General features: G+C 38.4%; 1 protein-coding gene across 7 annotated transcripts in view; it reads left to right on the top strand.

Annotated features, from left to right (window-relative positions):
* Positions 1-26126, top strand: part of Plcb1 (phospholipase C beta 1) — a 794669-nt gene that overhangs the window by 600363 nt on the left and 168180 nt on the right. For all 7 annotated transcript variants that reach the window (XM_004840810.3, XM_004840812.4, XM_004840809.3 and 4 more), the window contains 2 exons: positions 13484-13641; positions 22530-22612. In XM_004840810.3, coding sequence (XP_004840867.1) covers positions 13484-13641; positions 22530-22612 — 241 coding nt within the window. The remainder of the gene's footprint in view (positions 1-13483; positions 13642-22529; positions 22613-26126) is intronic.

Raw genomic sequence — 26126 nt, 5'->3', positions numbered from 1 at the left:
CCCTTTGGACCTTTTCTTCCTATTTCAAATTATCAATTATTCATTTTAATCATTTTTATATTTATTTACACTTTCAGGCTCTCACATTAGAAAAACTATTTGGTATTTACACATGGGTATCCTATTTATTTTACTTAAAAGTATGGCCTCAATATGCATCCATTTAGCTATAAATGTCTCTAGTTTCTCATTCTTTATGGCTGAGTAGTAATCCATTTTTTTTCCCTTTAAGTTTATTGGTACATTTTAGGTATACAAGACAGTTACGTACATCATTGGGATCTTGTACATGAGTATCTTGGTTCTTATTTTGTTTCCCTTCCCTTGCCCTCCCTTCACCACCTCCACCCTTCCCTATTTGCAAAGACTTTGTTTCTATTTTTTTCCTTTTCTCATATTTTTTCCTTTTTTCCTTTCCCCTACCCCTCCCACTTCCCCTGCTCCTTTAGACCTTTTCTTCCTCTTACACAATATCAATTATACAGTTTTTAAATTACAATATCAAGATCTAGGAGACATTACCACAGATTTTACAGAATATAAAAGGATATAGAAAGCATATTACAAAAATCTTTTCTGAAATATACTTGACAACTTCTAAGAAGTACCTTGGAGGACAAATTAATGAAACTAACTCTGGAGGAAATATAAAATTTGAATAGCACCTATTAAAGAAAGTATATTCCTAGCTTGAAAACTTACCTATATGACAACAGCAGGCTCATATACATTTTAACCGATAAGTTATATCAAACAATTAAAGCAGAAAAAAGAAGAAACACTTCTCCCCTCATTTTAGGAAATCAACATTGTGCTAATCCTAAAACTGGATAAAGATAATAGAAGAAAAAAGTATGAACAGAGATAGAGATTTGTTTAACAAAACAAACTATTAGAAGTCAGATCTGGCAGGATGTAGAAAGTGGTTTTGTTATAGGGATGGCAGTGTTGGTTCAGCATTGGAAGATCCACCCCCAAAAGTCATCATTTTAACAGAGGAAAGGAAAATGCCATATGATCCAGTCACTAGTTGGAGAAAAAGTATTGGACTAAATTCTACAGCTGTTCATGGTAAAAGCTATCAGGAGGCTAGAAGTAGAACAGAACCTTCTCAACAGATTAAAGACATATACTCCATACTTCCAGCGAGAATGCCTTATATGAATGGAGAAGATACAATGCTTTCTCCTTAAGGTGGGGAACAAGGGCAGATATGCTTACTCTTTATCTGTCCATTAAACTTTGAAACCTAGACCCCACCAAAATAGTCTGGCAATAAAGTGACACAATTAGGATAGGATTGGCAAGGTAGAAGCAAAATCTTTACATGTAGATGAAATGATCATCTACAGAGAAAATACTAAGAAATCTCTAGAAGCCCCCTAGAATTTGTATTTGAATTTAGCAAGATTAGAAAACACAAGGTATATATAAAAATTCAGGTCTGTGTATACTTGCTATAAATGAAGAATTGGATATTGAAATTTAAATGTTATGTAGGAATACAAAGGACCTTGAAAAGTTAAAAAAAAAGTGTTGGAAAACATTTAGTACCTAATTTTAAGACTTCTAAAGCTACATTAATCAAGGCAATGTTGGTGTAAGGAAAGACATATAGCTCATTGGAATAAAACAGAGAATCTAGAAATAGAACCACACATATATGGTCCACTGAGTTTTGAAAGATTATTTAACATTAGCATTTTATAGAATATAAACTCAATTCAAGAGCCAAGGAAGAGAGAGTGTTTTCAGCAAACGGCACTAGAACACCTGGCATCCGTATATAAAAAGTCAACCTCAACCCTTTATTTCCATACATGAAAATAACTTGAAGGGATCTATGAACCTAAATAAGAAAGCCTAAAAGTATAAAACTTTAAGAAGAAATTTTAAGGGAAAATGTTTATGAATTCAGGGTAGGCAAGAACTACCTAGGATACAAAAGACATGATGCATAAAAGAAAAATATTGATAAATGAGATTCCATCAAAATTTAGAACTTTAAATGACATCATTAAAATGAAAAGTAGTCCTTAAACAGACCATATTTACAATGCATATAACCTGTGACCAGAATATATAAAGAACTCTTACAGCTCATTAATAGACAACCCAATTAAAAAGTAGACATAAGAAGATGATAAATAGCCAGTATAGCACAAAGAAAGGTGTGCAACTCTAGAATCAGAAAAATACTAATCAGTACAATAACAAGATTGAATTATACACTCACTAGGGAGATGAAGGTAAAAGTTTTCAAAGCCTTTTCATGACTTTTTCTTTTTGTTGGATTCTCCCCCTTTGTGTTTAATTTGTCACACCCAATGGATTCATTCTTCTGGGTTTCCTGGGGTTGTGATGCTCATTGTCTTTTCCTGGGGTATTGTCTACAATTTTTTGGAGTGCCAGTTTGATATTCATGAAGTTCCTGAGGTCTTATTTCTCCATCAATTTTGAAAGACAGTTTTGCAGGGTACATCAATCTGGGTTGGAGGCTGTTTTCCTTTAGGGCTTGAAATACATCACTCCAAGCTCTTCTTGCCTTGAGGGTTTGCATTGAGAACTCTGCAGTGATTCTGATGGGCTTTCCTTTGTATGTGATTTGTTTCTTTTCTCTAATTGCTTGTAGAATTTTGTTCTTCTGTTGAGTTTCTGGAATCTTAACAATTATATGCCTATGTGTAGATTTTTTTTTTGATCAAGGCTAGCTGGAGTCCTATATGCCTCACTTATCTGTATGTCAAGCTCTTTTCCCCTCCTTGGGAAGTTTTCTGCCATCACTTCTGTGAACAGTTTTTTTATGTCCTCTGCACTCTCTCCTGTTTCTTCATTGACTCCAATCAGTCTTATGTTATTCTTCTTTGCATCATCTAGCAGGTGCTGGATTGATTTCTCATGTTCCTTTACAATTTTAAAGCAATTTTTCTTTTCCTGGTCACTAATTGCAATCTTTTCTTCTATATTTGAAATTCTATCCTCACATTGATTCATTCTGCTGCGCAGACTTTTGATGGAGTTTTTAATCTCCTGGAAATCTGTTTGCATCTGTTTTATAGATTCCATTTGTTTCCTATGTTGGGATTCCATCATGTTCCTCAGATCCTCTATTTTTTTATCTGTGTCCTCTCTAGATTTATTAATCATGTCTTGCACCATGAGCCAAATCTTTGCTGTTATCTGAGTAATTATTTCTGATTTCATTTTTCCCAGATCCTCTTTTGTTGCCAGTTCAGAGAGTCCAGGTAGTTGAGTATCAGAGTGTTCCATCTCATTTCCCTTTGGGGTTGCTGTAGATGATCCAGAAGTTTGTTTTTGAGGCTTGTTTACATGTCTTCTCATTTCCACGGGGGGCGGGGGGAGGTTGCTTCTGGCACGCACTTGGCTCACCTTCTCTGCCCTAGGAGCTTGGGATGGTGGTGGGGAAGCTTCCTTCTGGGTTCTGGGACTGGCTCACGCTACCCTCGGAGCTTGGGATGGCGGCCAGGGAGCTTCCTTTAGAGTGATTGTACTGGCTCAGATTCTCTGCCCTAGGAGCTTGGGTTGGCGGCGGGGGAGCTTCCTTCCAGGTTCTGGGACTGGCTCTCATTCTGTGCCCTAGGAGTACTCCATTTTATTAAAAATGCACATCTTCTTTATCCAGTCTCCAGTTGATGGGAAATTGGGCTCTTTCCAAGCTTTAGCTATTACAAACTGTGCCGCTATAAACCTGGGTGTGCATATATTGCTGTGGTATGATTCTTTTAATTCTTTTGGGAAGATACCCAGCAGGGGAATAGCTGGGGCAAGTGCAACCTCTAGCCCTAGTTCTTTGAGGTATCTCCATGGTGATTTCCACAGTGGTCGCACCAGTCTGCACTTCCACCAACAATGGAGAAGGAGTCCTTTCTCCCCACAACCCTGCCAGCATTTGTTGTTGGTTGATTTCTTGATAGCAGCCATTGTTTCTGGGGTGAGGTGGAATCTCAGTGTTGCTTTCGTCTGCATCTCTTGAATGACCAGTGATATTGAACATTTTTTCATATATTTATTTGCTGCTTTTACTTCTTTGTCTGAGAAATGTCTGTTCATTTCAGATGCCCATTTTTGAATTGGGTCTTTGAATTTGGGGGGTCCGATTTTTTTCAGTTCTTTATATATTCTAGATAGTAGTCCTTTGTCTAAGGTACAGCTGCTAATATTTTTTTCCCACATTGTAGGTGGTCTGTTAGCTCTGTTGGTGGTTTCTCTGGCAGTGCAGAAGCTTTATAATAAGATGAGATCCCAGTTGTTGATTCTTTGTGCTAGTTCCCATGCTACTGAGGTTTTGTTCATAGAGTCTTTTCCTATGCCAGGGTCTTCAAGAGTTCTACCTAACTTATCTTCCAGCTAGTTTAGTGTTTCTGTCTTAATATTTAGATCTTTAATCCACTTTGATCTTAGTTTATTGCATGGTGATAGGTATGGTACATTCCTTATTAAATGAATACTTTCTTCTTTATTTATTCTTACCTCCCTTCCTAGGTGGTAAAGTAAGGAATATTTCTCATTTTTGTACCCATAGTGACCAGTATTTCGTGCTCACAGAGGGCAGTATTCCCATACTATTTGAAAATGTGTAAGACACTGGTGGTGGCACTCCTGTATCAGTAAGGAATATGCTTAATGTTGTCATCCCAAGAGTGGAAATGACTTCATCTTAGCCTTGCCTTCACATGATATTTGGATTTGTGTTTACAAAAGCTTTACGATTCACCAGGTGGCAGGAGGTGTTACAGAAGACAGAGATTAAGTCAAGCCGGTGGCTGTAGACCTGGTAAAGATCAACAACACCTTCTCTGTATTTGGGATTTCCTCATAGGTGTAGCTCTACAATGCTTAGAATGCCTGTCACAGAAAAGGGAATGAAAAATAGTCCCCATCTCCATTTATTGAAGGAAACAATATTTACTAAAGAAGTTGTTAACAAATGCATCCCATTCTGGAACTTTCTTACCCTAGAGGATGATGGGAAGGCAGCCAGTAATGATAAACTTAAAAATAGGCAATTATTCATCAGCCTGAGAAATTTCTCAGAAACCTGTGTTAATAGGGGAATTGTTATTTTCAATTTTCTGGTCTTTTCTCTCTCTGGATGCCTTGGGTAATCCAAGACAAAACTCTTGTGAATGTAACCAGCCACTCAAAATGAATGCAGTGAAGTGAGAAGTTGCACAACTATGACTTGAGGCAGTATTCTAAATTAATCTGAGAGGGAGCTCCAGCTCTAAGTTCAATCATGGGTTTGGAATGTGTTCCAGAGGGTGTTCATGGCCAGGCACAGATGATGTCAAATGCTAGTTTCAGAAATACCAAGGATTGGATGACTCAAGGCACATCAACAGTCCCAAGCCCTGGCAATCACAGGGCCCAGAGGCTATATTTATTGGATCAAATCAAGTGGAAATACAGTGGTTGGATAGGATCTAATAAAGACAAGTTAAAATTTTTAGGGAAGAAAAATAAACCAACTTGAAACTCTAGGCAGAAAATCAGAGAATAATGGAGAATATTTTGTGTTTGAAAAAATCTGCATAAATGAAATAAAATATATGGGGAACCTAATATTCACTCCAAAGAATATGAAAATTATGGATAAATATGCTTTTGTTGGAAGACTTTGTTTCTAATAAATATTATTCAATTTAAGAATGAGCAGCAGATTTACCTTGGAGAATCTGATTGTGGTAGATGTTGAGTAAAACTCTCTCTCTCTCTCTCAATCTTTTCAGATTCTTTTGTGTCTCACAAACCCAACCATCTGTCTTACCATCCCTTTCACCTTTTAGAACATTTATTGATCAACACTTAAAAATTCTTTCTAATAGTTCTTTAAATGATAGAAAAAAAATTCATATGCAAATTCAAAGAAATGCTTCTGGCATTCTTTGGACCTTTATAACAGAACACTTTAGTATTGACTTTGCTCACTAACTCTGACCTAGCTTCTAAATCCATGGTACTGTCAAAGACAGTAACACTCAACAAAGCCTTTATGAGATAGACTCAGAAATTGCACGATATATAATGGTGTTGGGTGCAGTCAGTCAGTAATAGAGTTTAAATAATTCCCTGAACAGTATACATGTAGACACATGCACACACACACACACACACACACACACACACACACACTATTCTTTAATACCTATGCAACTCTTTTAGGAGCAAGCATTTTTAAAGGAGTTAACCTGAAAATTACTTAAATTCTTCACTTTCTTTGCTTAGGGTACCCTTCCTTGAATTTTAGGAAAAATAGAAATGTGTATATTTTCCCCTTCACATTTACTGTCCCCTTACCCTTTATCCAGCAAGGACATTTGTAAATTTTTACAATGACAATAAACTTTAAGGAAATTATAAATGGAAAATTGACTCTCCAGCATCAGAAATTTCTAGTCTGTTTTGTCAGCATTTCTGTTTTTGCAAATACATTTATGCATTTAAAATGCCTTTTTGTTTTCAGTAGAGAAAAGTGATTCTGCAGACCTCACTCAGGGTTTTGTAGAACTCAAGAATGTCATCTGCTTTTTATGCTAATGCTTATATACTATAACATGCATATAAAAATAAAATTAACCCAGTAGGCTTAATCCGATACCCTTTCTCCGGTGTCTCCACAGGGCAGACAGATCCTGTCCATTTCAAAGTCATTTTGACAATTTTCACCAACCTGCCATCTTTTAACTGGCTACTTAAAAAAAAAAAAGGATGCTTATAGAATATGAGTCAAAGAAACTCTTTAACAATGGAAAACCAAAGACTTCGATGTGTATGATAAGGGATTTGTTTAAAAATTATTAATTAATCTTTCAAAACTAATTTATCAAGAATCAGTGACTGCCATGATTTCTTAAGTGAAAGAGAATTAGTTTTGCTGCACATCCTATGCATTTCTACCTCAAGTCTTTTTTTAAAATTAATTTTATTGGTACATTTTAGGTATACAATAATGACATTCATCATTAGAAATTTGCACCTTTACATAATCTCTCTTGATTCTTATTTTTCCCCCTTCCCCTGCCCTCCAACCCCTCCATCTCTCCCTATTTACAAAGACTTTGTTTCCATTTTTTCATTTTCTCATATTAATTCCATTCCCTTCTTTCCTTTCCCCTACTCCTCCCACTTCCCCTTCCCCTTTGCCCCTTTTCTTCCTATTTCACATTATCTATTATACCTTTAAGTCCTTATTTACACTTTCAGTTTCTCACTCTACAGAAACTATTTGGTATTTACACGTGTGTCCTATTTATTTCACTTAAGAGTATTGCCTCAATGTGCATCCATGTAGCTATAAATGTCTCAAATTTCTCATTTTTTATGGCTGAGTAGTACTCCATTTTATAACAAAACCACATTTTCTTTATCCAGTCTCCAGTTGATGGGCAATTGGGCTACTTCCAAGTATTAGCTATTACAAATTGTGCTCTATATACATGGGCGCACATATATCACTGTGGTATGATTCTTTTAATTCTTTGAGGAAGATACCCAGCAGGGGAATAACTGGGTCAAATGGGACTTCCAGTCCTAGTTCTTTGAGGTATCTCCATACTGATTTCTACAGTGGTTGCACCAGTCTACACTCCCACCAGCAGTGGAGCAGTGTTCCTCTTTCCCCACAGCCCCGCCAGCATTTGTTATTGGTTGATTTCATGATAGCAGCCATTCTTTCTGAAGTGAGGTGGAATCTCAATGTTGTTCTCATTTGTATCTCTCAAATGACCAGTGATGTTGAACATTTTTTTCATGTTTATTTCCTATTTCTACTTCTTTCTTTGAGAAATATCTGTTCATTTCAGATGCCCATTTTTGGAATGGGTCTTTAAATTTGAGAGGACTGTTTTTTTTAAGTTCTTTATATATTCTAGATAGTAGACCTTTGTATGAGGAACAGCAGGTGAAAATTTTTTTCCCACATTGTGGGTTGTCTCTCTACACTGTTGGGGTTTCTCTTGTTGTGCAGAAGCTTTTTAATAAGAAGAGATTCCACTTGTTCAATGTTTGTGCTAGTTCACAGGCAACTGAGGTTTTGTTCATAAAATCTTTTCCTAAACCAGTCTCTTCAAGAGTTCTTCCTAACCATTCTTCCAGCCAGTTTAGTGTTTCTGTTTCAATATTTAGATCTTTAATCCATTTCAATTTTAGTTTAGTGCATGTTCAGAGATATAGGTCTAGTTTTAGTCTTTAGCAAGTTGAAACCCAATTTTTAAAGCACCATTTATTCAAGAGGCTATCTTTCCTCCAGTGAGAGTGTTTGGCTCCTTTGTCAAACAGGAGGTGGCTGAGTGTCTGGAGTTGTTTTTTGCATCTTCTAATCTATTTCTCTGGTCCTCAGGTCTGTTTCTTTGCCCGTACCATGCTGTTTTTATCACAGTAGCATTTTAGTATTGTTTCAAGTTGGGGATTGTGATACCCCCTGCCATGTCTCTGTTGCCTAGAATTGCTTTTCCTACTCTAGGTCTCTTCTTGTTCCAAACGAATTTTTGGATTGTTTTCTCAAGGCCCAGGAAGTATACTGCTGGAATTTCAATTGTGATTGCATTGGATCTATATAGCAGTTTGGGAAGTATCACCATTTTCACTATATTGATCCTTCTTACCCAGGAGCAAGGGATGTCTTTCAATTTTCCGATATCATCTTCAGTCTCTCTTTTCAGAGTGCTATAGTTTTCAGAGAAGAGGTCTTTGATTTCTTTCGTTAGGTTGATTCCTAGGTATTTCAGTTTTTTGGATACTATTGTGAAAGGAATTGTTGGCCCTATTTCTCTCTCAGTGAGTCTGTTGTTCATGTCGAGGAAAGCTATTGATTTTTGTGTGTTGACCTTGTGTCCAGCTACCTTACTGAATTTGGTTATTAAGTCTACAAGACTTTTGGTGGAGTTCTTGGCATCTTTGATGTAGAGTATCATATCATCTGCAAATAATGACAATTTGACTTCTTCATTTCCTATCTTTATTTCTTTTGTTTCTTTCTCTTTTCTAGTTGCTGTGGCTAATGTTTCCAAGACTATACTGAGCAGGAGTGATGATAGTGGACATACTTGTCTTGTTCCTGATTTTAGTATGAAAGATTTCAGTTTTTGACCATTTAGTGTGATATTGGCTGTTGGTTTTTCACAGATGGCTATTATCAGATTGAAGTAGAGACCATGTATTCCAATTTTTTGTCGGGTTTTTATCATAAATGCATGTTGGATTTTGTCGAATGGTTTTTCTGCATCTAGTGAGATGATCATATGGTTTTTGTCCTTGGCTCTATTGATACAGTGTATTGCATTGTTTGATTTGCATATGTTGAAACATCCCTGCATCCCTGGGATGAATCCTACTTGGTCAGGGTGTTTGATCTTCTTGATGATCTTCTACATTCTATTTGCCAGTATCTTATTAAGTATTAAGGATTTTTGCCATCTAAGTTCATTAGTGAGATTGACCTATAGTTCTCTTTTTCGGTTGGGTCTTTCTCTTCTTTGGGGATCAAGGTGATGCTTGCTTCCAGGAATGAATTTGGGAGTATTACTTCCCTTTCAATTTCATTGAAGAGTTGAAACAGTAGTGGTAGTAGTTCCTCTCAAAATGTCTTGTAGAATTTGGCAGTGAAGCCATCAGGACCCAGGCTTTTCTTAGTTGGTAAGTTTTTAATTGTGTTTTCAATTTCATTGATTGATATTGGGTTGCTTAGAATTTTTTAGGTCTTTGTTCAACTTCGGTAATTCATATGTATCTAGCAACCTATCCATTTCTTCTGTATTTTCCATCTTATTGGCTGGTATATAGGTTCTGGAAGTAGGTATTGAAGATCCTCTGGATTTCTGCTGGGTCTGTTGTAATTTCACCTTTTTCATTCATAATTGCCTGGATTTGGGACTTTTCTTTCCTTTTTCTGATCAGGTTGGCTAAGGGTTTGTCAATTTTGTTGATTCTTTCAAAGAACAAACTCTTGGCTTCATTGATTTTTTGTATCATTCTCTTAGTCTCCATTGCATTGATTTCTCCTCTGATCTTTACAATTTCCTCCCTTGTATGAGCTTTGGGGTCATCCTGCTCTTCTTTTTCTAGAAGCTTGAGGTTCAGCATCAGGTTGTTTAATTGGGCTCATTCTATTTTCTTAATATGTGTATTCAGTGCTATGAATTTCCCTCATAAGACTGCTTTCATTGTGTCCCATAGATTCCAATATGTTGTATTGTCATTGTCATTTAATTGAAGGGGTTGTCTGATTTCTTTAATTTCCTCTGTGACCCATTGGTTATTCAGAAGTGTGTTGTTCAATTTCCATATGTTTATGAAATTTTTTGAGTTTCTTTTGCTATGGATCTCCAATTTCATCACACTATGGTCTGATAATATACAGGGGATAGCTTCAATTCCTTTGGACTTACTTAAACATGTTGTATTTGTGAGTATGTGGTCTATTTTGGAGAATGACCCATGTGCAGCTGAGAAGAATGTGTATTCTGATTTTGTGGGGTGGAAGACTCTGTAAACATCTGTTAAGTTCATTTGTTCAAGAGTTCGATTGAGTTCTAGTATTTCATTATTTATTTTTTGTCTGGTTGATCTATCTATTTGTGACAGTGGGGTGTTGAGGTCCCCTTCTACAATTGTATTAGTGCATATATGACTTTTCATGTCTGTTAGTATCTGTTTTACATAGTTGTGTACACTAGTGTTTGGTGCATATACATTTATAATCATCATCTCTTCCTTGTGGATTGTTCTCTTTATAAGGATGTAGTGTCCTGTTTTCTCTCTCTTAATCAGTGTTGGTTTGAAATCCACTTGATCTGCAAAGAGGATAGCTAGTCCTGCTTTTTTTCTAGATTCTTTTTGCTTGGAGTATTGTTTTCCACCTTTTAACTTTCAGAGCTTGTTTCTTTTTTAATTAAGTGTGTTTCTTGTATGCAGCATATTGTTGGATCTTGCTTCTTGACCCATTCTGCCAGTCTATTTGTTTTGATTGGGGAAATGAGACCATTAACATTGATGGTTATAACTGATATGAATTGACTTATCCCTGTCATGACGTTTTCTTTTTTATTGGATTCTCCCCCTTTACACTTAATTTCTTGGTGTGCCTGATGGATTGATTCTGCAGGGCTTCCTGGGGTTGTGATCCTCATTGTCTTTTTCTAGGATATTGTCTAAATATTTTTGGAGTGCTGGTTTGGTATTCATGAAATTCCTAAGGTGCTCTTTGTCCTGAAAGTATCTTATTTCTCCATCAATTTTGAAAGATAGTTTTGCAGGGTACATCAATCTGGGTTGGAAGCTGTTTTCCTTTAGGGCTTGAAATACATCAGTCCAAGTTCTTCTTGCCTTGAGGGTTTGTGTTGAGAAATGTGCTGTGATTCTGATGGGCTTTCCTTTGTATGTGATTTGTTTCTTTTCTCTAACTGCTTGTAGAATTTTGTTCTTCTGTTGGGTTTCTGGAATCTTAACTATTATATGCCTTTTGATCAAGGCTATTTGGAGTCCTATATGCCTCACTTACCTGTATGTCAAGTTCTTTTTCCATAGTTATGAAATTTTCTGCCATCACTTCTGTGAACAGTTTTTTTTATGTCATCTGCACTCTCTCCTATTTCTTCAATGACTCCAATCAGTCTTATGTTATTCTTCTTTGCATTGTCTAGTAGTTGATGGATTGATTTCTTATGGTCCCTCACTATTTTAAAGAAATTTTTGTTTTCCTGGTCACTTATTGCGATCCTATCTTCTATATCTGAAATTCTGTTCTCACATTGGCTCATTCTGCTGTGTAAACTTTCAAATGGAATTTTTAATCTCCTGGAAATCTGTTTTCATCTGCATTATCAGTTTCATTTTTTTTCCTATGTTGGGATTCCATCCTGTTCCTCAGCTCCTCTATTTTTTTGTCTGTGTCTTCTCTACATTTATTAATCATGTCTTGCACTATGGGCACAATCACTGCTGTTATCTGAGAAATTATTTCTGATTTCATTTTTTCGAGATCCTCTTTTATTGCCAATTCAGCAAGTCCAAGTGGTTGAGAATCAGATTGTTCTATCTTGTTTTCCTTTGTGGTTGCTCTAGGTGATCTGGAAGTCTGTTTTTGAGTCTTGTTTACATGTCTCCTCATTTCAAAGAGGGCAGGACAGAGTGGATGTGTGCTGCTGGAGCCCACAGGGCTGTGCTCCTAGGCACTGGGGGGGGGGTGGTATGGTGCCCTGGAATGCTTACCTCAGCATTGCGGGTGGTTATGCTTCTAGGTGTTGGGTGCGGTAGTGTGATAGCCTTGAAGGCTCCTCCTCAGCTCTGGGGGTGGTAGTACAATGGCCTGTGATGCTCACCTCAGTGCTGGGGACAGCTGTCTCAAGACTCTTAATTCTTAATAATTCTCACTGCCTCACTAGGGTATTTCAGTTCCCTTCACAAAACTTTTAAAATTTGATGCGGTTTATTTATTTTTCCTTTTGTTGCTTGTGCTATTGGTGTTATACCCACAAAATTAATGCCTTATCCAAGTTGCAAAGATTCATCTCTATGTTTTCTAAGAGATTTATTTTAACTTCATATTTAAGAACTTGAACCATTTTGAGTTAATTTGTTGTATATGGTTTGAAATAGGGATCCAGCTTCATTCTTTTATATGTGATTGTCCACTTGTCCCAAGACAATGTATTGGAAAAGAAGTCTTTCTGCATAGAGCTGTGTTGGCCATGGTGTTGAAAATCAGTTGTCTATAAATCAGAGTTTATTATTTTTTATTTCTATTGCATTAATCTATAGTTTTACTCTTGTGACAGTACCACATTGCCTTGATTATGATAGCTTTAATATAGTTTAAAATTGGGAAATGTGATCGTTCCAAATTTGTTCCTGTTTTTCAAGATCCTTTTGGTGACTTATATTTCTTAATATTTTTGGTATATTTCCCTATGAAATTTTGGACCAGTGCATCAGTTACTGCCAAAAATAATGACAACCAGTTGGAACTTTGATATGAATTGAAACTGTAGAAGAATTTAGGAACTAGCACATTCTTAGCACTAATTAAGCCATGCTGCACAAACAAAATTCTGCATTTTCCATTTTCCAGCTTTGGAAATCTGGACAAATGAATGACTTGCTTTATGCCATTATCCAAAATGCTTTTGTTATCAGAGAATGTTTTTTGAAAGTTAAGTGTTTAGTACATATTATGTCTAAAACCTGTAACCAACATTGTAAGCTGTTAACAAACATGTGCCATTATCAGTATTACTGTGCCTTCCTCCCTCTATTCTCTCTTCCCTTGGCCCAATGGTAAAGAACCATGCTTCCATCTGGGCTTGACCTCTGCTCTCTGGTTTCCTGAGGGAGAAGAAAGGCTAGAACAACTGGTCCAGTCTTAAACACTGTTTTCTTGTCATTGAAGAGCCTTTAGAAGAAGCCTCCACTCACTATCTTGCTAGACTCATGGGATTCTGGGGTTTGCTTTGTTGGTGTTTTGTAGCTGGCCAGCTGGCTGGAAATTCCTCTGTTGAGATGTATCGCCAAGTGCTTCTGTCTGGGTGTCGTTGTGTGGAGCTGGACTGCTGGAAAGGAAGAACTGCAGAAGAAGAGCCTGTCATCACCCACGGCTTCACCATGACAACTGAAATTTCCTTCAAGGTAGAGTGAAAGAATGTTGCTAAGAAAGCTAGCTGGGCAGACCTGACCCCTTTTGAATAAAGCCTCCTAAAGTAGAACATCTCAGCAGTCACAATTAAATCCTTAGACTATTATTCATCTTTGGAGTTTTAGAGACTGCAGCCTGTCCTTGAGTAATTGGCATCAGGTAAATTAATGTATGCTAATTTCCAAGTTCTAAGGGAACTGTCTTGTGAAAGGAAATATCAATTTATTGGTTTTGTCCTATTTAGCATTTTTATTTCTTACATCTTATATACAACAACAAACACATACAATGTACTTTTCAGTTTAACTAGTGACTATAAAAAGTACGTATAACATCACTTAAACCAAGAACTAGAAGTTATTGGCACCTCATGTACTCATTCCTATCAAAATAACCTTCCCATCCTCTGAGGTAAGCACTTGTTCAAGATTATAATGATCCCTGCTTTGTGAATTTCATATATATATATATGATATATATATATATTCCTAAATAGTGTAGCTTCACCAATTTTGTAACTTGATATAAATTGATTATTTTTACAGTATTATTTTGTGTCTCACTTTTTATACTGTGTGTTGTTTGGAAAATTCATTAATAACACTGCATGCTTCTGGCTTTTTTATTTTCTTCATCTTGATGATAATATTAACCATTGTGGTACTAGGGGTTGAGTTCTCTTATCTTGGGAATAGAAGTGTTCCAGATTGTGGGACTGTTCAGATTTTTGAGTATCCGCATAGACTTTATTGGTTGAGCATCCATAACCTGAACATCTGAAAATTTGAAAATCCAAAATGTTCGAAAATCCAAAACTTTTTAACAATGTGTTGGTGTTCAGATTTTAGAGGATTTTGCATATCAAATCTTCAGATTAATGATGCTCAACCTGTAAAATTTCTGCCCTGTGTTGTAGCTCTTAACATATTAATGCCAATCAGTCCAAACCTCTGAGAACAAACCAATAGTCAAAGTTGAGTTTATTCACTCATGAAAGTGGAGAACACACATCATCAAGAATTGTGGCCTCCCTGTAAATATTTTTTAGGCAGAGTTTGCAGTGTGTAGGCTTTTATTAGGTGACTTGAAAGAGGGTGGAGGAAAAGTGTACTATGGGCTGGGTGCTGTCTGGAAGCAGAAATAATCCCACAATTGTAACTTAATAAGTTTCTTGTAGGAGGTAGGACTAAAAGCTTGTTAATGGTAGAGAAGCATCAGTCATTCTTATGAAACAGAAATGGGGATAGATTTGGTCTCTTCTCTTTCCACCCTGGACTCCATCTTGTACCATATAGGGACTCACATTCATATGTATGGAGATGCAATCCTGAACATCCTAGCTCTGTCCACATTGCCTGCAAAGAGCCCTGCCCAGGGGTTGGGGCTATATGTGGGGGCAAATGTGGTGTCCCAGGTACTGGGAGAGAGATCTGGAAGGGAATGTGCAGGCTTCAGAGAAACTATTCTTTTCGTTGACTCAAGTGTCCCACTGCTTTGGAAGAAAATGAAGACAAGGGCCAGAGAACAAGCTCAGGCACGAACCTTATTACCTGGGTTACCTCAGCCTCAGGACAGAACTGGCTCAGTGTTACCAGCTTGTCCATTAAACAAAGAAGGAAAAGGATGTGCATGTAGCTAAGGTAGGTGGAGATGAGCCCATTAAAAATGGGAAGCAAAGAGTGCTGAGGGGCCCGGATATTGGGTGAATTGAATGTTGACATCACCAAAATCGGTGGGTGACAAAGCCATGGATGAAGAAGACAGTGAGCCATCGCCTCATGAGGAGCAGTGTAGCAGATGGGAAATGAGGAGAGAAGGGGTAAAGACTGGTGTCTCAGGGTAACTGAGATTATTGTTTGAATTTTGTTTTTGTATTTTTTTCTTTATTTTTAGAAAGATTGAGAAGTAATATTTTAGAAATAGCTTTGGGAGAAGTGACTCCCAAACCTAAGTTTTAGCACAGAGGCTCTTGGGAATGTAAGCAAATATACTGTCATCATTTAAGAGAATAGCAAAAGAAGTAAGATTTTCAAGAAATAGCCAAGTTTTAGGTTAGACAAATGGACTTTTCTTATCAAAGGTACAATATTTGATATTAACAAAAATATATTCAGAAATAATGTCACTAACATCTTAAAATGCATTTACTATGATGTATCCAGGGAAGCAGACTTTCATGACTGCTGAAATATAGCCTGTAATGTGGTAATTAGAGAAATAGTACCGCCCTTTACTAAATTTTAGAACAAAGTTTAACATGAGGTTGTCCTTAATTACAATCAAAATCTTTAAAAGTTTTTCTGTTGCTGAAATTAACCATTGTGAAATTCTTTATATCTTCTTAAATGGAAAAATAAATGGTTTTTTGTTTCATTGCCTTATGCCCCTCCCTGCCTCCCCACCCTGGCATCCCAACCCTGCAATAGTCCTTGGTCAGTCTCTCTCTCTGCCTCTCTTTCTCTCTCTCTCAACTGTGGATTGGATTGAACCCAGGGCCTTTGCACTGAGCTACATCCCCAGCCCTTCTTTTTTTAAAATGTTTTATTGTAAAACAGTATTTTGCTAAGTTGGTAAATTATCTAGGCTGGGGTTGAAGTTGCAGTCCTCCTGCCTCAGCTTCCCAGGGTGCTAGGATTCCAGGCCAGACCACAACCCTTTCTTGATCAGCCTTCTAAAATACCACCCAATGTGGTTGGGCTGTGTCAGAAAAGCAGGGACTGTGACTCCAGGGTGGGGCCCGCAGTGTGGGGTTCTCTGTCCTCACTGGGTGGAGACCATCTAGAAGGAAGACAGCACACCCTGATGGGGCTGAGGGGCAGCAGCACTGTACACAACCACTGCTAGGTCAGGCCACCTCCCTGCCCACTACTCCTCAGTCTGCCCCTCAAGTCCTGGTGAAGAGCAATTGTATTTTCCTAACAATTAAGTCTTCAGAGTTCTTTGCATTTCTTCCCTGGGGGAACATAAGCACAGAGCACGTTCTCAGGCCTGTTTATTTTATGGGGAGCTTTTGCTCAAGGCCTCCACATCAAGTTCCTGTGGAGTGACTCTCCTCCTGCACTCTAGGGTAAAGTGCTTCTTCAGTTACATCTGTAATCCGAGGCACAGGCTCCTGGAACATCCCTTGCAGGAGAAGCTCATGTCTGAGAGATTGCTACCAAATTTAGAGGCTTAAAGCCTGAATCTCACCCAGGGTACTGCTTCCTCTCTGTGCCTGAGGAGTTGGCATATGGAGGTGACCAGAGAAGAGCCAGATCATCACTGCAGGGGTTGGCTTGTCCAGCTGTGCCCTGCTTGGGTGCATTTGCAAGACAGACGGATCAGGCAGAGATGTGGGTGGGCAGTCATCACTGGGGCTGGAGAGTGAGCAGAGAAACCAACCTGCATTGTTGATAAATTCATAGCAGCAGGGTCCCTTGCATCAGGGTGAAAACAGAGGCCAAGACAAGTAAGATGCCAAGGATGCAGGATTTACGGAGGTCCCTCAGTCTTGTGGGTGTCTAGAGTGAGGTGCTTTAAATTCTGCACTTAGACACCCCCTTCCCTCACCTTGGACAACCTTGACTTTCGCTGCATTCCACCACAGTCCTTCAGCTGCAACCTCCCTGTCTCCTACCTCACAGCCTTTGCTGTCTCCTTCTCCCCGAGGCCTCCTGGCCTTCCTTAATTAATACACTTCCCACCTGCACTGATATAAACTCTCTCAGCCCCTCGCCTTAATTTTATTTCTCTGACCACCTTCTGCTCTCCTTAATTTAATTATCATGTTCCGGGTTTATTGAATCTCCTTCTTCTAGCATGGAAACACAACAAAGCCTGGGTCTTTATGTTGGGCCCTCATCTGTCCCAAGCACTTTGAACTGAACCTGACATTGTACTAGGTGCTCAATAAATATTTTGGATGAACTTTTCCATTGCAAAGCAAGAAGGCAGACACAGCACAGGCTTCATGTTCAGTCTTTCTTGCCTCTGTTCATTACAAAAGAGCATCTTGTCTTTCTCCACTTTTGCTTGAGAAATCCTCTGCATAATATATCGATAGGCAATGAAAAGATGCTCCTGACATTTCCCTGTTTGGGGTTTCCAGTGTCCTTGGGGCTGGCCTGGGCAGGGTCATTAGACTGTATTCTATAGCTATGGTGCACATCGCAGCAGCAACAGTAAACCCATGGCCATGTTCCCCATTTCTAAGTCCCATGGTTTATCTGCTCTCAGTAAGTGAGATCCAGGATACTTCTCTGCAGTACATTTCCCAAAGCAAGAGTTCCAGTTGGCATGTGATCCTTGTTTGTTGTATAGGCCAAAATAAAAGGCTGTGTTCTGGGAAAGGGGACATGCTATGAACCAGCCTCTTTATGGAAGGCTTTTTATTTTGTGGTCTGGCTTATTTAGTATTTATCCCATATATCTGCTCTTCTGTTTCAACACCTCATTACCTTCTTCTTTTGGGTGCCCAGGACCTGGTAATGTGCCGTTTTGTCTTCACTCTCTCTGCTCCTCCTCAGTCTCCTTCTTCACCACCTGGGAACCCCCTCCTTCTCACTCCTGCCCAGGCTGATGTTTTTTGCCCCCTCAGGCAGCCAGCAATAGTAGAGAATGGAAAGCTGGGTAGAGCAAGAAAAAATACACAATGAAAATGTATCAAATTTGAGTATGTTTTTATGCCCGGCATGGTGGTACGTGCCTATAATCCTAGCACTCAGGAGGCTGAGGCAGGAGGATTTCCATGAGTTCTAGGCCAGCCTGGACTACATAGTGAGACCCTGTCTCAAAAAAAAAAAACAAAACCCAAAAACAAACAAACAAATTTGAGTATTTTGTTAAATCAAGCATTTCTGAAAATAAGACTTCATTACCTTAGAGAAATAATCATAATTTAAGATGCAATATCATTGGCTTCAGAAAGGCATGCATAATGCAAATATCTAAATATACCCCACTGTTGTCTGTCCATGATAAAGGATTTCAAGGGCAGCTTGTCCCACTTGAGGTTAGTAATTGAAACATATGGTTAATAGACTATTGAATCCAGTGTTAGAGTTCTGAAAACGTGTTGGGTTGATCAAGAGCAATTGAACAGGAAGGAACTTTCACATCCAATGTCCACTAATTGTACCATGCATCAAAGAATAAAACTTAAAAGCTGTAACTGGTTTTCTCATCCTGAAAGGTCATGAGCACCTACAAAATATTTCAAAGGTGCAAAAGAACAAAAGTTCTCAAATAAAAATGTCTCAAGTTTTCAGTTGCTCCCAATTAAAATTGTTAGATGAAATTCAGTAAATGTTTTCTTTGGTTTAAAGGTTTGAAAGGGTCTCCAAACTGGTAGCTAAGATTATGGCAGAGATGGGCAGAGAGAGGAGGGAGGAGAATGAGTGGAAAAGAGAGAAAGGGCAGTGGCACAGGGCCTGCATGGCAAGTGTCAGGCCCTGAGTTCGATTCCAAAAATCAAAAAAAGGAGAGAGAAGACAGAAGTTGAGGACACTACTCAGGAGTTGACTGCCAAGGTTTCAGGACCACCTGTCCTGCTTCCTGGCTGCAAGATCTAGGAAAAGCTCCCTATCAAGCTAAACTCCTTTCTTATCATCAAAGTGGAGATGAGAATGTGAGGGAGTCCTACTCCACAGGCCTGGCTCTGGGGGTTCCAGCTCACTAGGTTTGACCACCCACCGCCTTGAGAGTCCAATTAGAGAGGTGAGTGGTGGAAAAATGAGAAAGGAATTTCTTCACTGTGGCCACACTGGGAAGACATGGGATTAAAGTCCTAAACTCTGTCTTCCGGGTACGAACAAGAGCTCCCAGATTATATAGTGGAAGGACAAAAGTGAGAGTCTGGAAGTGTGTGTCGTCCAGCAACCTTTGTTACCTTGTGATCTGGCTGATCATGATCTCAGGTCTGGTCTTGCTGACACCCTCCCCTGGGGGATTGTTGTGACTTGAAGGGGCAATGCAGTTCCTGCCATGAGATGATTGCTCCTTCCTATGGGGAGCAAGCTTGGTTCCATCATGGGGTGCAAGTCTGTAGGGCTCAGTATTCCAGGAATTTGCAATAAACTGGGAAAAGCTCAGAGAACAAGTCTGAGAAGCAAAAGGGAGCTAGGCAATGACCAGGTCCTCCTTTAAATTCCTGATTTTAAAGGAGCCCCTGTTACAATACTAGTCCATATGTCCTACAGTCATTGTAAATAAATCTTCAGTAACCCGACTCTGTGCACAGAAGCAGCATCACATGTTGGGTACCCAACAAATGCAAGCTCCTGACATTGCAGCTGAAATACAGAAAGCCAAATTTTAGCCTTCTTTCTATGACTGCAATAGTTATGGTGTTATGTAGACAAGGAATTTCTGTTTAGCCAGAGTGAGGGTGGAACACTAAATTAAATTATTTATACCTTGCCATGATGGAGGCTGTGGCTATCAGTGCACTCCATGCTCAACCCATGGCATCCACTTTAACTCTAGGACACTGCTAGAAACCTATAAACACAACTCATGCCTTGGTTAGGGGACCCGAGGGAGCTTAGAAGAATGTGACAGGCGATCTTAGAAATTTTCTGAGGTTTAGTCTGGTATTGTCTTCTCTGTAACTTTGGGCAAGTCAATTAATTTCAGTGAATTCCAGTTTTAAAATATGTAAAATGGCAAATAACATTTTCCATATGCAGTATTATTAGCAAGAGGTGAGATATTTATGTGGAACATATTAAATGCTTCATTTAAGGGCAGCTTCTGTTTCTATTGGTAATGGTCTAAGAGGGAAGGTTTAGGGTCATTGCAGAGAGAGGAACCACCAATGCGGTAACCTTAATTGATTTCAGAACAGTTGCTCAGCATTATAAGCTAGATCCTTCACCTCTTCTCATGGAATCTTCACAAGAAATCTGTGAAGTTGATGATCCCCCACTTTACAGATCAGCAAGACCATGCACAGAGGCATTAAAGACTTTTCCTACATCTACTAAGTCCCACATCTAATAAGTCTCAGAGGTAGAAATGAAGCATAAATCTGTTTGAATCCACAGCCTGTGTGGAAATAAAAGAAATAAAGAATTTTAAATCACTGTACTGCTTGGTTTTTATATTGTATTTATTCTTATGGACTCAACTATCATAAAAGTTAAATTGATGATGTATAAATGGCAGTCTGTGGACTCATCTCTAAGAAGGAGTTCAGCTGATTCTTTCTGCTCCATGTAGGCAAATCCTTCCTAGAGAATATATGCTAATGCAGTACAGAATTAGGCTGCCTTATTTATACTCTGAGGCAGGGGAAGTGGTTTAATGGCATAGCTATAAAGAAAGCTATGTACTGCAGAGGGAAGATTGCAAAGGTAGTGGGAAAGTTTTAGGCATAAATAATGGGAGTAGGAATTCCTATTTGAGAGTGTGAAAGAATTAAATGCAACTAAAAAGCAACCCATGGGAATGTAAAACTTCAATAGTATTGACAGTGTTGTAACTAAACAATAAATGAAACTACTTTAATACCCATTCAATAAGAAAAACGTTTTGAAAAAATAATGCCCAGAGCTGATGAATCTGCGTCTCAATCTGGTCCTTGGTGCATTACTCCAGGCTATCTCAAAAGAAAAGTAATTTGAAGATTATAAAAGTATTCATATTCTTCAATTCAATAAGTCCCCTTCTGAGAATCTGGTCCTAGAAAATCATTTAAAATGTCAGGGAAAAATGAAGATGTTCTCCATAGAATTATACGCATCAAATAGTTGGGGGATAGTTAAATCAAGGTTGATGCTTCTATTTTTCAAGAATTTTATAAAGACGCTGAAGTTTATGAGACAGGCCATTTATTTATTTATTATTTATTTATTTATTTATTTATTTATTTATTTATTTATTTATTTATTTATGAGAGTGACTCACTGTGTTGCCCAGTCTCATCTTAAACTCCTGGACTCAAGTCATTCTCACATTTCAGCTTCCAGAGTAGCTGGGACAACATGTGGGTACCACTGAGGCAGATGAAGTCCTGATCCGTGTCACAACTCCAGTGAACTTTAAAGCACACTGAGCGAAAGATGCCAGACACGAAGGGCCACGTATTACAGGATTCCATATAGCAAATGTTTGGAATCAACAGATCCGTGGAGACATAATGTCGATTAATGAGTGCCTAGGGCAACGTGGGTACAGGGTGGGGAGTGAGAAAGAGCAGGGTCAGCTACTGGGTACAGAGTTTCCTTCCAGGGTGACAGAGTCTCCTAAAGCAGACTGGGATGGTAGTTGGACAGCTCTGTGAATACACTGAAAACTGTGAACTGAACATTCTAAATGACTGAATTCTATTTCAGGTATGTCTTAACAATGTTTTTAAAGAATACAGTCTGAGTAGTCACCATAATAAAAAGTTACAAAAACACCTGAAAAACCGACTAGAGTTAAACATAACCAAATGATTATATAAACAAAAGATTTGCTTCCAAAAGTGAATTTATGGGTGAAAATTTTACTTTCTCTGACTGTTCCAAATTTTTATAATGTGATTAAATTTTATTTATTATGAAAAATAAAACATATACTTAAGAAATATTCTTCTTCAAAATATGCTTTCACTGCCACTAAAATCCAGTCTTTTTTTTTCTTTTTACCCTGTAGAGTCAGAGGTCAGAAATTTTGTAATCCAGCAGTCCTAGCAACCCCTTTGTCAATTTTGGGGGATTTAATAAAGTTTTATGTATAAGAAAGACAACCACAGGAGCTGGGGATATAACTCTGTGGTATAGTGCTTGCTTAGCATGGGCAAGGCCTTAGGTAAAGAAGAAGAAAATAATCAACCATATTAATGGATTCAACCCCAAATAAAATAATATGCACTTTAAATATTCTGGCATGTTAAATATACGTGTATTCTCATTTTTAGGAGGTGATAGAAGCAATCGCAGAGTGTGCATTTAAGACTTCACCTTTTCCAATTCTCCTCTCATTTGAAAACCACGTGGATTCGTAAGTATTCAATACAATCATTAAGGTCTCTCTTTCAAATGGGGCATATTTAATAATTGTTCATTAGATTTAAGACTATTTGACTTTACGAATGGTGTTCTTCAATCATGTTACACAATAAGTGGCATGTTTTCATGTGTATGTTGAGGGAACTCATCCATTTAAATCTCATCAGCATTAAAATAGTCCACTGGACTTGTAGAATCTATTTTCATGCCATAATACAATTTTTAAACCAAGGACTTCCTTTTGCAAAGTAGCGGAATACATCTTCTTACACAATACTTGTCTCTATCATGGATTTGAAGCTCAGTGTGCCAGTTTATAACCTCACTCTCCATTATCTTGTTCTGTTGCATGCAAATTTACAGTCAGTTTTGCCCCCTTTAAATGACCAGTAGAACAAAAACTCTGGATTCTATTCTGCTACACTGCCCTTATGCACTTCTTAGTCCACCAACTGCTCTGTACTGCCTCTTCCTGTTGGTTTTCTCCAGTTTGGTCCTATTTCTAAATACTTTCCTACTTCAAAGTAGCCTGCACTTACTTCCAAGCTATACAAAGAAAAGGTAGTTTTTGACTTCTGTATTTTATATTCATTTTATCACAGAGTACCAGAGTGGATCACATCTATAACTAAGACACACCCACCCACCCACCCACACACACACACACACACACACGCATTTATCATATAGTTACTTTAAAGAGCCTCATAAGGAAAAAATATTCTCTATGTGGAGTCAAACTTCATCAAACTAAAATTTTAGTCCACGGAATCAATGTGTGAAGCAGATATAATAAGGGCCTTCATTACCTAGAAGAGCATTTTCAATTGATCCCAAGGATCCACCCTTTCCAACCCAAACCCAACATCACATGTCCTAATTTGACTCATAAGTTCTTTTTTCCTCTCTTTCCTGTCGAGGGTCTTTTCTGGGTCACTTGTTTTACTTTGTCCAACTAATTTAGAACATGTGCTTCCATTCATTAATTATTAAGTAATTCACTAAACTTTAAGCACTTTGGTCAAGATCGAATAAGTAGACAAATGCAGTAATTTGTTAGTATATATGTTCAGAAAGACCTTATTTTGATGTAACCAACTTTGTAATTGTATTTCTGGTTTGCTCTCTAGAAATCCATATCACATTTACTTGATTCAGGAAACAGCCATCCAATGCATGATCTGATCAGTTGACGCATAGTTTTCCTACCACTTCTGAGGGTTCGTTTAAGAGAAAAGATTTTATTCTGTCCTGCTGTACTTTCCTCAGAGTACCTTTTAGGTGGCTAGATTTAATACCTTCTTGGCTGCAACAGGTGTAACTTGAAAGTGACTTTTTTGGGGACACTTTCTCAGCTCTGTCCACCTGTTTGTCCTTGGGCTCTGTGTTTTGCCATTTTTGTTTCAGGCACAGTAGTTTCCAGACTTGTTGATGTGGTCTGTTTGTTTGTTGTTTTGTTTTGTCTGTTTTGTGTTTTAAGAAAAGACATCTGTCAAAGTTTTTTTTTTTTTTAAGAAATATTTGCATTAAATTTGACAACATGAATGACTACAGTTTAATTCTGTACTGTCTCACATGCTACATGGAACTCTCCTTGGAGGTAGCCAGAGATGTGTCACCCACCACCACCACCACTACAATAACAGCTGAACATTTACTTTGTGGCAAGCAGTCTTCCATATATTTTGCATGCCTAAGATCATGTAGCCCTCACTACAAACTCAGATGTTCCCCAGAATAAATATTGTAATAACCCTTATTTTACAGGTGAAGAAACTGAATCCCAGCTTGGGCAAGTAACTTGCCCAAGGCCATGCAACTAAAACATGACAGATACAGATTCGAATCCAGCCAGCCTGGCTTAAGAATTTATGCTACTAACCAACAACATCCCTTACTTTATAAACAGCATCGTGAGCCTCCAAAACATTAAAGTAAGACAACCAGAACTTCTAAGGCAACTACCTACAAATGTCACATTCATGGGGCTTGTGACCCTCAACTATAGGATTTTTTTTTTTTTGGCTGTCTTCCATACTTCTATACAGAGATCCAAAACTAATTCTTACACTGCACAAAAGAAAGAGGATAGTGCCCTAATACTACCCTCTCTAGATAAATACATTTAGCTATTGAAAGTTCATTTGTAATTCATATGTGACAACAGAAATAGGGTAACATCTCTGGCCTGGTCCCATGATTGAGATATCCTAATGGCTGTGAAATACTAAGAGCTCGGCTTCCACTGTGGAGAGAAGTTGTTTGTGCCTCCTTCCCACTGACCTTCAACTCCAGATATCAAGATGCCCAGGCACAAGTCTTTCCTGGGAAGAGTGTTACAACACAAAGAAAGTGGGTGGACTTTCCCTCCATGGGTAGAATCCTACACTTGACTTGTGGGTCACCACACTTCGTTCTGAACCTGTGACACACACCTTCTGTTTCACTAAACCTAGGTGTAACCTCAGAATCCTTCACACACACCCAGACCTAGGAGCACATTCTCAAAACACCTTAGCCGACTCTGACTTTTCCCTTCATTTGAACTAGCACTTTCTTCAAAAGGATCCTATGTTGAAGTCAAAGGAAGTAACCTTTAGTCCTGGTTCAGCCACAGGCAATTGTGAGATTTTGGACAAGGTCCTTAACTTCCTCATTGGTTTAGTTCAGATTGGAGGATTTACCCCACAGCACAGGTTGTCTTCCTTGTTGGAAAACTGACCACTTTCCCTGGTATTTATAATTCTGAACACCTTAATGTGTTCAGAAATGTCTGCTATAGGCTGAAGCTCAAAATGTATTTGTGAATTTGTCCCCTCTCACTTTATTTCCATGGTGGCTGCTGTTAATGCCCTAAAATTTCAGGTTCTTTTTTTTCTTTTTTTTGCTAATTGCAATTTTAATGCCTTTTATTTCTGAAGTTATAACCTGTAATTAAAGTCATTTTTGTTTTCTCTGACTTTTCGTATTCAGTTTGCTCTCTTCTATGTTTAAGTCAGGTGAGCAGGTGTGTTTACTAAGAACAGGAATAGCTTGATTAGTAAATATCACATTTTACTTTTTCCTGGAGGTCTGCATCTTCCTCTTTCTGTTTTGGACACAGATCCTTGCTCTTCAGTCTGTGTTCCTTAGACCACCAACACCCACCTCCTGGAAAACAACTTCTTAGAAATGCAGGGCTAGGAAATGAGGCTCAGAGGCAAAACATTTGCCTAACTTGTTTGAGATCCCCGGTTCCATCTCCAGCACTGAGAGAGATTTAGAGATAGAGATGGAAATGGAGACAGATTGCAACAATGGTGGCCCCACCGGGGACTCTGTCACAATCTACCCTTTAGCAAGACCCCAAGTGATATGAGTGAATTACTAGATGAGACTTTAACCCTATGGTTCACTACCCACCTGCCCGAAAATGACATGCAGCTTTTTTTGAAATGGATGTGCCAGGGCTTCCCTCCCAACCCCATGAATAAATGCACTGAGGACTTAGCCCTATTGCTTGCAGG

Source organism: Heterocephalus glaber, unplaced genomic scaffold (assembly GCF_053883595.1).
Source record: "Heterocephalus glaber isolate CG9 unplaced genomic scaffold, H.glaber_assembly_v1.0 deba00001532, whole genome shotgun sequence".
NCBI lineage: Eukaryota > Metazoa > Chordata > Mammalia > Rodentia > Bathyergidae > Heterocephalus > Heterocephalus glaber.
The sequence above is the reverse complement of the archived record's forward strand: the minus strand, read 5'-3'. Positions and strand labels throughout refer to the sequence as shown.